Source organism: Hipposideros armiger, unplaced genomic scaffold (genome assembly GCF_001890085.2).
Source record: "Hipposideros armiger isolate ML-2016 unplaced genomic scaffold, ASM189008v1 scaffold_31, whole genome shotgun sequence".
Classification (NCBI taxonomy): Eukaryota; Metazoa; Chordata; class Mammalia; order Chiroptera; family Hipposideridae; genus Hipposideros; species Hipposideros armiger.
In genome coordinates, this window is record NW_017731381.1 from 6392047 (window position 1) to 6404404 (window position 12358).

Consider the following 12358-nt stretch of genomic DNA (forward strand, 5'->3'; position numbering starts at 1 on the left):
GTCCCAAACCGCCCAGGCCGCCACACTCACTCTTCCTGAAGAACTTTTTCCGGCGTCCAGGCAGGCCGAGCTGGTAGTCCCCGCCCTCACAGGTGCAGGCCTCGCCGCCCTGCCCGTAGTACTTGGGCACCAGGTTGGACAGGGCTCTGCCCCCGGGCCGCACCGGGCCCTTGCACTTGTGCAGCTTCAGTGTCCCCGTGGCGTCCTCCACACACTGCCACTTCTGCAAGACACAGCGAGAGCCTCAGGCTCTCAGGCTTGGCTGGCCGCCTGTCCACTTCCCCTCACCCCGACACGGCCCTCTCACTGCTCTCGCGGGGACACGGGCTCACAGGAGCTCCGTTCCTGAAACTAAGTGCTCAATGACGGCCAGGAGACACATGTCTACTGTGCGAGAAGCACAGATGTGGTACCAAGGGGGACACAGTCATGGGGGAGCACTGTGGCAGGAGAGAATGGCTCAATGCAGGGAAGGGCGTTCCTGGAAGGCACAGCATGAGCGACCACCTGGCAACAGCACTTAGACTGTGACTCTGCCAACAGGGCCATGACTGCATTCCTTAGTGGTGGACACCTGGGACGGGGATCCTGGAGGCCCTAGAGCTGTAGGTCCAAGAGCCATGGATTGATGTCTTCCCAGCTGGTCTGGACCCCAAACTCCCCCTCCAGTGCTCCTTTCCCTGTGCTCAGAGAATGTCTCAAATATGCAAATACCTGCCCTTCCCCACCCTGGGTCTGCCTTACCCTCAGTCTGGGCCAGGGACGGATTCGACAACAACATCAGGGGGACAAAGGTCCCCTGGCCTCATCGGCTATTCCTTGTAGTTCAGAACTGAGATTGAAACCACTTCTGGGCTCTTGGTATAATATAAACCTGAGGCCAAGCTCTCCCCAGAATGTCAGCTCCAGGGGGCAGTCCTTTCATCAAAGGCATTCAAGGCCATCGCCTCGGTGCCTGGAACAGTGTCTGGAATAATGCCAGGCAATAGAGGCATGCAGTGAATGCCACTACAACAGAGCAGCGTAGCCCAAAGCTCTGCCCAGTGTGGCACAGACTGGTGGCTTCCCTGACAAGATGTCCTCTGCAGCACTGGGAGGGGTCTGGGGGTTATGAACACTGGGTGGGGTACACCTTCTGGAGGTCTAGTGAAGAGATGGAGCCATCCAGATATAGCTGATGAGAAACCCACCCAACTCTTGCTTTGGGAAGATTTATTAATGAAAAACGGACTATGTAGGCCCTGGTTTTGCTGCTGCTTATCTGTGAAATGGGCACGCATCTCCAGGCCTGAAGCACCGGGGATGAGCTCAAAGTCCCATCCCACAGGCCGAGGCAGGGGTGCACCCTTGGGCCAGACCTCCCTTGCTCATCCGCCCGCCCCTCCCTCCCTGTCTCCTGCTTGGGTCCCTCTCTACAAAGCCCTGTCCACCCCCCACCCCACCCCGCTCCTCTCCAGAGCCCACGGTGGCCTTCCCGACTTCAGAAAAGCCTAGTTCAGTCTCTCCCACACATCAGTCAGTTTCTGCTATCTCTAAATACTATTTGGGTTATCATTTCCTTACTATTTCTCTTGAAATCAATTCACTTTTTTAAAACCTAAATTTATTTATTTAAAAAGGCAATGTCCTAGTACTCCTATAAAGGTAAAATCAGCCCCGAAGAGGAATCTACGTTAGTGACTACAACGGAAATATTTAACTTTCTAAACACGTGCAGAGGCCTGCTGTGTCTTCCTTCAAGAGGAGTCGGGAGATGATGACACGCCCACCCACAGGCTTTTCCTCTGCCATAATCAGGATGGAAGGGGCGCTGAGTAAGGAATCGCTTTCTGAGCGTCACCTGTACCACCTAGCATCATCCTGGCTGTCACAAGTCAGCAAAATCCCACACCTCGGAGGCGCTGCCCTCACTTGCTCGGCAGGTCAAAGGGCCGTTTGGAGAGGCAGCCATTGAGAAGGAAGGGCGGAGGGATACCTGTCCGGATCCCAGAGTCCCCGCGCGCTTTCTCACCTGTCCCAGCTGCTCACACGCGGTCTGGTATTCGGCCCGCTGGCACAGGTCTTTCACGCGCTGGTACTTGGGCAGGAAATTCTCCTCCTGGGCATCCACCTTGTCATTGTCCCTCTTGTGGAGCAGTTTGCTGTGGGGCAGAGAGCGGGACACGGGGCTGGTCGCTCAGCTCTGCAGGAGCACGTGGCCCGCCTACGGGGCGGCCCCCACTCAGCCCTGGCGTGGCGTCACCAAGGAGGATGGAGGTCCCGCCTGGCCATGTCTTCTGATTGTTAAGAGACTTAAGAAATGGGAATGTTATAAGAAACCTCCTAAATTGCATGAGTTGGCAATAAGGTAAAAGACATTTAAGACACGGCACAGGCAGCAGGAAACATGTGGCCTCCTGAACCAATTCCGTGTCAAGCGCAGGAACAGCGAACGGGCTTCCCTGTGCGAGGGGCCGCGGACACAAGTCCCAGTCACTGTTGGAAGGTATGGCAATCACTGTCCTCCTGCCCCGGACAGTGAGATCTCTAATACCACCCGTGCAGGGTGGGCTGCCAGGAGCACTGCCTGGGTGCTGCTCGGCTCAAATGCCCTGGGTGGCTCCTGCGGACGTGGCACGCACCCTCTCTCCACCAGGAAGGAGTCCCGCCAGACCCTCATCTTCTTTTTCAAGTGAAACCTGGGGGGGGAAAAAAAAGCACATTTCCATCTTCTCATCAATGTGAGGGCCTCACATGTCACCTTCCTTCTCCCAGAAGCAGGGATGGTGCCCAGAGCCACCCTTGGTTCATCATCAGCACAGACCCCCGGTTCCAGGGGAAGACGGGGCAAGGGGTTAGCTGGGCTCAGGAAAGGCTCTGATGCCCACACCCTCTGCCCCCAGCAGAGCTGTGCCTTTCCAGAGACGGGTCTGGAGGGACGTGGGGCAGAAGTGACCTAGGTCAAAGTTGCACAGTCCCATATGCGGATGTCTCAGTGCCTCCCAGGAAGTCCAACAACTCCCCCCCCCCCAGTGTTGGGGGGAGATCGCCTCCTCTTAGGCCAGCACCCGATGGAGGCTGTCCCGACTATAGGTGAATTACATTGTGTTTTGGTGGAGATTTCCTTCTTCGACCCTTTACAGTTGCATTTGTGTAATCTAAGTGTGCATTTCATGCCGTGTCACTTTGTCCATTTCCCAGACAGGGACTCAAGCTGAGAAGAAGCTTCCATCCTGCACCTCACTCCCAGGTATCCTGGCTCTCAATCCAGTGCCCTGCCCCTCAAACTTGCCATTTCATAGCCTTATAGCTTATAAGGTCTCACAGTCGGAGGGAGGAGGCTCAACAGAGGGCAGCCAGATGTGGATGGACAGCGCCCACCAGGGCTGGACCTTCTGAACTGCAGGAGGTGCGAGCACGAGTCAGTGTCCTGGGCCCATGAAACAAGTGGGCAGTTACAATGTTGGCCACCAGATGTCGCTACTGTCATACCAGTGGCCAGGTTCCTCGGCTTTTCTGCCTCCAGCAGGCTCAGGTGACCTTCCCACCTTCCTGTTTTGCTTACCATCCCTGTTCCCTTTTCTGTCTCCAGGACACCTAGGAATATGTTCCCATCACGCCATCTGGCATTAAAGGCTCAGAGCATAGTGATTCGGAGAGCAGCCTCTAGCCTAGAGTCTGAATGTTGGAGATGGAGCCATGCTTGCTGAGAGACCTCTGACAAGTCACTTGACCTCTCTGGGAGTCAATTTCCAAATTGGTGAAAGGGGCCCGTAATAATGCCTACCTCACCGGGTTACTATGAAGATCAAAATGATAAAAACCCCCTGCGAAGTGGTCAAAGCAGGGCCAGGCACACAGGAAGTGCTTCATTGGTATTAACTCTGTTGTTGGTATTCCAAGTTTTACACAAATTTATCTTTGAGAGGGTCTGCAACTGGTCACCTTGGCCATATCCCAGATGGGAAGATGCAATCTTAGAGGGGACATCCTTGTCTCCCACGGCAGAAAAGTGGTCGGGATGGGGGACCCTGGACCGATACGGTTTGGCCAGGAGTTCACGCAGCTGGGGGGGCCCTGACGCCCCTTCCCCCCAGTACCTGCCTGGCTTCCCCTCCTCACCGATTTACTGGCCGCTCCATGTCTAGCAGCTTGAGGATGGATTTCCCATCCATGTCCGAGGGGATGTCCAGACCTGCGATGTCCAGGATGGTGGGGGCCAGGTCAATGTTGAGGACGATGTGGGGATTCCTGGGGGAGCCACAGAAACCAGACTTGGCCACCTGAGTGGCGGTGCCCGGGTGGCGCCACTCGGGAGAGAGCGGCTGGAGGGATGGAGGTTGCCAGGGACTGAGGCCCTGAAGGTGGAGAAGCCTCCTGCACCTCAGCCCTCCATGCTCCTCTCTGTGGCCCAATTCAGCTGGACCCCGCCCCTCCCCCACCTCTCACCTCTGTGCCCCAGACACATCACAGGGGCTGGGGTTCGCAGGCCCCACTAGGCCTCTACGTGGTTGCTTCTCCTGCCAGGAGTGCCCTCCCTGCTCCTCACTATCTGAACAAACGACACCTGCCTTTAAGAGCCACCCCAATCCCCGGACCTTCCCCTGGACCCTTCTCGGAACCTCTGAGGCAAACACTGGCCCCTCTTGCTGTCCTAACAGGCCAGGCACAGTCTGGCCTCAGGGCCTTTGCTCTTGCTGTCCCTTCTGCTGGAATGTTCTTCCTCCAGGTACGAGCATGGCACTCTTCCTCACCTTCTTTAGTTCTTTGCTCAAGGAGCCCATGACAGACTCTATGTGGCCCTGTGATCCCCACCCTCTGCTGTTCACGCCTTTGTGTGATCCCCGCTCCTTGAGGGTGGGCCAAGCCAATAGAATATGGCAAAGGTGGCAGGGTGTCACTCCATGGTCATGTCACGTGATATACGACTCTGTCTTGGCTAGCTGTGTCTCCCTCATCTGTTATTCTCACCTGGTTGGCTTTGAGGAAGCAAGCTGCCAAAAATCCGTCCCCAGCAAAGACGCTTGGTGAACAGTCTGGGAGGCAGGCTGTGTGAGTTCAAGCCCTCTGCCTACACTTGCGCAATCCCATAAGCGGGGACGCGGGGCCCGTGAGCCAAGGCAGGCCCATGAGAGTCAGCCTCAGGCTTCTGTTCAACCACGGCTGGGTTTCCTGAGCCGGTGGCTGAAAGTCATGGCGACGCTGCCACCATGAGAGGAAAGCCTGCCTGAGAAGGAAGCCAGTTCAGAGGAAGCAAAGCTAAGAGATGGAAACATGAGAGCTTCCCGATGTCATCATGTGACTGCTGGATCCGGCCACACCTGGGGCCATAACTAGCCTTGGACCTCCCAGTCCCTTTAGTTACCACATTCCTCTTATCTTATGTGCCTTACCCAGTTTGAGGGGCATTTCTGCTTGCAGCCAAAGGAGTCCTGGCGGGCAGAGATCCTGTGCCTTTAGCCCCAAATCTGACACCTTTCTCTTGTCCACGTGGGGTGTGGTTTTGGGTTCTATGAGCCAGACCACAGACTCTGAGGCTGACCAAACCCACAGTGTCGGAGCTTATAGAGCCCTTAGGGGGTCAAATTCTCTCTATGCACAGGGGTGGCTCAAGGTTTCTGAGGGGCAGTATGACAGGAGTGGAGACCCCTAGCTTCAAATCCCAGCTCCTTCCCTGACGTGCTATGTGACCTCAGGCAACTTAACCTCTCTGGGCCTTAGTTTGCTTAGGTTATCAAACAGGGATAATAATAGCATCTCCCTCACAGGATTATTATTATGCTTAAATGAATTACATGGGTGTAAAGTGCTTAGACCTGGGCCTGAAGAATGAATGCTATATAAACACAGCTATTATTATTATTATTATTATTATTATTATTATTATTACTATTCTTATTATTGCTGTGATTAAAGGTGGGGACCCTGAGAGCCAAAGACAGGGAGTGATTTGATGAGGTTGGCAGAGAAAAAGGGATGAGGCTGGTCTTGAACTCACACAGCCTGCCTCCTGGAATTGTCACCAAGGGTCCCAGGCGGCGGGAACGTCTCTGTTCCCACAAAACACCTAAAGGAGGAATTCTGCAGCAAGCCGTGCGACTGTCTGAGCTCTGGGCTCAGATGGAAGTCAGACCAAATAATCACCTTCATAGCGATTTATCTGCATTTAAAAAAACACAAAACTGTTCCAGTCAGTCTCCATAATGTCCGTGCTGATCCCAGGAAGCCGCTTCTATGATTACCGGCCTTTCTACCTCTCCCTGCGCCAGACATGGCATTTTTGCTGCCAGAATGTGTCATCTCAAAGGTTAACCCACAGAGATGCTGGCGGAAGGCCCATGTGGTGCTCGAGGAAGGATGGGAGGGGAGCCGGTTTCCCTTTGTGCAATAGCCGTAGCTGGCTCAGCTGATCTCGTGATAACCCCCTCACCCCTCACTGGGACAGTGGGGTTGCTCTGTGACAACCACCAGACCCCAGGGGTGCCCAAGCCAGACACAAATCAAGGCGGCATTCCCACCCGCTGGCGGTGACACACACTCAGCCTGCTCCCTGGCACACGGCCCACCACAAACAATCTGTTTTCACAGGTGCTAATGGCTCCTGGCCTCTCCTTCCCCAACAGAGGGTATAAATGCGTCAGAACGTACCCCGGGTGACATGATCACTGTTCCACTTGGCACCGAGGTTCACCTGCCCGGATCGTGGGCTGCCCAGGGGAGTGGCTCAGGGCTGCACGGGTGAGCTGCCTGCCAGTGGAGCCTGGAGGCCTTGCTGGGACTCTGGGGTGCTTGGGGGCGGTGTGTGTGTGTGTGTGTGTGTGTGTGTGTTACACTTACAGCGAGCCAGCCTCCACGTTGGGGCCCCTCACATAGAACGGGACCCTGATGTCAAACTCGTAGGGCATGGACTTCCCCTTCACCAGGCCGAACTGGCCGATGTGGTAGCCGTGGTCTGCGGTGTACACGATGTAGGTGTTGTCCAGCTCGCCCAGCTCCACAAGCATGTTGTAAATCTGAGGCAGAGGTGGGCAGGTGAGGGCACAAGGAGGGGCTGCGGGCTCCGCGTGCTCCGCCCCGCTCTCCCCAAGGCTGACAGGTGCTTAGGCCTCAGGTCCTGTCCCTCTCCTGCTTCAGGGCCTCGCTCAACCTGTCACCTTTCAGCGGGACCCAGGGGCTGTCCCATGTATAACTGCAGCCTTGCCACCTCCTGTCACTTCCTGTCTCCTTACTTTTCTTCACAGCACTTCTCACCGTCTGTCTTCCTACTTATCTGTGGATTGTCTGTCTCCCTGCATTAGCAGGAAAGCTCCATTGGAGCAAGGACTTTCGTCACTTTGTTCCCTGCTGTATTCCATGTGCTCTGGTACTCAACAAATGCTTGTGAATGAGTGGAATGAATGAATGAGTGAATGAATGAATGAAGTTGGCCTGTGGCAGGAGTTTATGATCTACCTTAGCGCTGTCCAGCAGAACTTTCTGTGATGCTGGCAACGTTAATATCTGTCCTGCCCAATATGGTGGCTACCAGCCACATGTGGCTATTGGGCCGTCGAAATGTGGCTAGTGTGACAGAGGAACTGAATTTTAAATTGCATGGTATTTTAATTAATTTAAGTAGCCATGGATAAATAAAATATAGGATATATATATATCCATACAATGGACTATTATTCAGCCATAAAAAGGAAATGAAGCTCTGATACCTGCTACCATATGGATGAACCTTGAAGACATCATCCTAAGTGAGAGACGCCAGACACAGAAGACCATCGTGTGTATGACTGAACTTACATGAAATGCCCAGAAGAGGCAGAGACGCAGAGACACCACATAGATTGGTGGCTGCCTAAGAATGAAGGGTGAGGGGGTTTTGGGAGGTGGCGGCTCAGGGCTGCGGGGTTGATTTCTGAGGTCATGAAAAAATGTTCTAAAACAGATTGTGGTGATAATCGTAAAGACTGCAAATGTATTAAAACCACTGACTCGCACATATTAATTGGGTGAATTTCATGATACGTGAATTATGTCTCAATAAAGCTGTTAAGAAATGTAAACGGCCAAGCGTGGCTACCCTATTGAACAGCGCGGGGGAGCTAGAATGTAAGTTTCACGAAGGCGGGTTTTTGTCTGGGCTGCTCAAAGCCCTTCTCCCCACGCCTGGAACAGCGCCTTTCATTCTGCCTCTGTTTCCATTCCTCTCCAGCTGATGACACTCGGGAAAGGGTAGAGGGCAGGGAGGTGTCAGGCAGGAGGCGGGCGTGCGCGGGAGGGCGGGCCTACCGTCTCCATGGAGTCGTCCACAGACATGAGGGTTTGCAGGCGCTTCCGCTGCAGCATGTTGGTGAATTCCATGTGGATGGGCTTCATGGGTCCCGTGTAGCGCATGATCCAGTGCTTGTCGGGGTTGGGTGCGTAGTTGTAGCTCGGCGTGCTGGCAGGAAACACACATAGGTCAGGCCCAAGGGGCTGGGTTGCCCCCCCGCCCCAGCCCGCCCACGGCGCGGGTGAGCGCCCGCCCTGCCCGGTGTCTGCAGCCCAGCTTAAAACGTCTCCATTTGGGGGTAAGTGGGCGCTGGCGTGTTGGGGGCTCTGCTGAACGTTAGGTCAGCATGTCTCTATAGGTGAGGTGTGCACGTGGGAAGACCGTAGGATGACCCAACGTGAGAAAGCCCCTCCCATTTTAGCTCCGTCAGCCCATCCGTTACCACAAGGCCAAAGTCTCAGTCTGGTGCCAATCTTTCCTAACACCTGTCTGGAATGTGCTCAGCTCCGTTTTTAAAGGAGAGAGGCTCAGGTTCAGAGCCTCCAGCAGGCACAGTACCCAGTCCTAATGTAATAAGCACTGCACACTTATTTTTCAGTTACCTTGGGTAGATGGCAAGTGACAGTTATCATGGTTAAGGCACAACTACAGAATTTCCTTTTGCAATAGAGTTTGGTTTATAAAAGAGAGAAATTGATGTAAGACATTAGATAAATCATAATTATGCATGCATGGCCAATGTTGTGAGGATGACCTGAATGCGCGCATTTGGGACATGCCACATTCTATGACGTAGTTGTCACGATGGCTCTTCCCGTTTGGTTTACGCTCCCATTTACAAAAGAGGAAATGGAGGGTCAGAGAAGTTTGGGGTTCCGGCCGCGGTTCCCCTGACTGGGTGTTGGCGCCATTGGACTCGGCTGTGATGACCTCTACGCAGCTCTTATCACGTGCTGGGCACAGCTTTCACAGGGTCTGCCTTATATCATCTCATTTAATATTCGTAACAGTCTTAGGAGCTGGAGCTAATTTTGTTCTCCTTGTGTGAGAAATGAGGAAACTGAAGCCCAGCAAGGGGCCTAACTTGCCTGGAGCAGGTATGGCAGGCAACTAACATATTACCATAAACGCCTCCCCAACACACGGGCCTGACTGGGGACCCTCACGTCCCTGCATGTTTGAGCAACACTTTAGCCAAGGCATTCCTGCTAGAGGATTCGGCAGCAAAAACACCTGGGTTAATTCAGTACAGGGCCTTGGAGGTTTCCAGGTGATTCCAGTGATGTATTACTCTGTCTCAAACCAAGAGCAGATCTGAACTTTTGAAAACCCCACCCATAAACGGGGTATTCTGGGCAGGGGACACCATTGACAGAACGCGTCCCTGGCACTGGGTTTGATATTTAAGGACCAGGTCCCCCCAGATCTTATCTTCTCCCCAGGCAAAGCTGCACATAAAGGTTGAGTTTCCACTGCTTGAAGACAAAAGGCTTTCCAAAATGGATATTCAGGAGGCAAGGGGCAGCGGGGAGTGGGGGAGACCAAAACAGGTCTCATCAGAGGCCCAACTCCCTTCCCTCTTACGGGCCACATGAGGACCTTTACAGGCTCCCGAATACCTAAATGTTCTCGGGATAGAAGTAACGACACCGCCGCTTTGGGCAACCTGACAGTTATGGAGCCGGTTGCTATGCAGAGCAGGGTGAGTCACAGCCTCCTGATTCCTTCTGGACTTTGCTTTCAGTCCCCAGCTGGTCTCCTGTCGCTCAATCCAACCCGGTCCCCGGCCTCCTCTTATTATGAGAACCACCCGCGCGCTCCTGTGGGCCAGCTGGGGGCCTGACCCGCATGTAGTACATTCCCACGAACAAGCCCCCCCCACCCCCCATCCCCACCGAGGAACTGGAAAGGGCTGCAGGGGAGGAGAGGTGAGAGGGGGGGCAGCTGGGTTGCACAGAGACGCTCTCAGAGCTGTCAGTCGGTGTGGGAAAATTGTTCCCGCAGGCCCAAGGGGCTGCATTCCAGGAGGCAATTTTGAGCAGCCATCCCTGAATCTATTAGATTCTCTTAGGCTGGTGTCTGCCCTGAGAGCAGCGAGGGGGAGTCTGTCAGGAGGCTGCAGAACCGGGGGCCAGCTTGGGGATTGCTGGTCACCTGTAGGCGGCCAGGCTTTCTCAGAGAAGGTGTCGCATTTTCACAGGAACCCAGTCTCCAGCTAGACAGAATTGCAACCCTCACCTCCTCAAGAATTCGAGGAATGTCTGGTGTGTTCACAGCAGGGCCTGAAGGAGAGCCTTCTCCCCTCTCTTCTGCTGGGGGTGGGGGAGGATGACTGTCCTCAGAGCCCCCTCACCCCGAGGCTGCCAACGCAGGCCTGGCTCCCATGGGTTATTATAAAAGGAGAGGCACGTGAACCCACAGTCAGATGCCACACTTCAAACCCAGCTCCGGGGGGCTGGTGTCTGTGTGCCTGTATCTCCGTGTATGTTTGCATGTCTGTGTATACATGTCTGTATGTTTGTGTATCTGGTTTTGCATGTTTGTGCGTATCTGTCTGTGTATATGTATCTGTGTGTGTATCTATGTGTATTTGTGTTTATCTTTATGTGTGTGTCTGTGTATCTTTGTGTCAGCATGTGTATCTGTGTGTACGTGTATCTTTGTGTGTTTGTGTGTACAAGTTTGTGCATGCACTTGTGTAACTGTGTGTATCTTTGTGTGTGTTTGAGTCTAATGTGTGTCTATCTGTGTGTGTCTGTGTGTGCCTGTGTATCTGTGTATATGTGTTTGTAGGTGCATTTGTGTATATGTGTATCTCTTTGCATCTTTGTGTTGTTTGTGTCTGTATCTGTGTGTGTCCGTATCTATTTGTATCTTTGAGAGTTTGTATCTGTATCTGTGTATATGTATTTGTGTGTGCATATCTGTTTGCATCTTTGTGTGTGTGCACGTGTGGATGGTGCAGGGAAAGGGGACAACATGGCATCAAGCTGCGTTTCTCAGAATCCACAAAGCCTGGCCCAGGAACGGGGCACGGGCTTTATGGGGTGAGAGGCTCTGACAGCAGCCTCCTGATAGAAAGATCTGGAACTCCAACCCAACATACAGGGCTCTGTCCCCTCCTCACTGCCCCCGCCCCCCCCAACTGTCATAACTAAACATCCCAGCTGCAGAAGTTTCTGGTTTTGGGTTTTGTTTTGGAAATGATTATACCCCGGAGATAAGAGAGCCTTCCAAACACATCCCTAATAAGGCGAGGGGGTTCTCTGGGTAAGTAATAGCAGGCGCTGCTCATGTTCAATTTCTGTAATTTTCATTTCAAAGGGAAAATAAATGAGCAGGCAATGTCAAACAATCTCATCATGAAACACCAGGGCTGCTGGTGGGGCAGGGGGGGCTGCCGGCACCTCTTTTAAAGGAGAAGCTGTAGAAGCAATGTGCCTGCCCCCCCACCCCCGGCCCCGGGTTCTCCCTTAGGTCGGACTGAACTGGCCACATGCCCCTCCCGCAAAGGATAGTCGTTAGTGGGGGAGGCTGGCATCCTGGTGGGAGGAGGGGCCGGGTTGGCAGGCAAGTCAGATGTGCAGAGAGGTCGTGCTGACCTCTGGGGGTCGAGGGCGGCACTCCAGCTCCTGGAATGCAGTTCATCACGTTCTGTTAACTCCTCATCCCCGAAGACCAGGGGATCAGAAGGTTAACACACCCCCTGTCCTCTCTGAGCCACTTTGGGCGCTGTTAGAAAGTAATTACAGCGAGAGGCCTGAGGACGGCAATGCATTCTGATTGTAATGAAAATTAAACACCAGGAATATGCAGTCAGATCCCACATTGCCCTTGTCCTTGTTGCCCCAATGTCACAGCAAGGGCTGCTGAGTTTCACTGCTAAGTGGGAGGTGGTCTGAGGCAGGGAAAAGCAGAACTTTCCGGAAAGCTTTACTAGCCGCCTGGAGGGAGGACGATTGGAGAGGTGGGCAGAGAGATGGGAGGCGGGAGTGGGGGCCTGAGTTGAGTCCTGGCTCCGCCATTTACCAGCTGGGCAACTCTAGGGAAAGTTACCTCACCTCTCTGTGCCTCTCTCCTTGTCTATAAAATGGGAATACCAAGTGTGATAGGCAG

The 12358-nt window shown here is 53.7% G+C and overlaps 1 protein-coding gene across 5 annotated transcripts in view; it reads right to left on the minus strand.

Moving 5' to 3' along the window:
* Positions 1-12358, minus strand: part of SULF2 (sulfatase 2) — a 117172-nt gene that overhangs the window by 18525 nt on the left and 86289 nt on the right. For all 5 annotated transcript variants that reach the window (XM_019636990.1, XM_019636993.1, XM_019636991.1 and 2 more), the window contains exons 6-11: positions 8260-8410; positions 6817-6992; positions 4102-4230; positions 2622-2678; positions 2012-2141; positions 31-223 (exon numbers count right to left, since the gene is read on the minus strand). In XM_019636990.1, coding sequence (XP_019492535.1) covers positions 31-223; positions 2012-2141; positions 2622-2678; positions 4102-4230; positions 6817-6992; positions 8260-8410 — 836 coding nt within the window. The remainder of the gene's footprint in view (positions 1-30; positions 224-2011; positions 2142-2621; positions 2679-4101; positions 4231-6816; positions 6993-8259; positions 8411-12358) is intronic.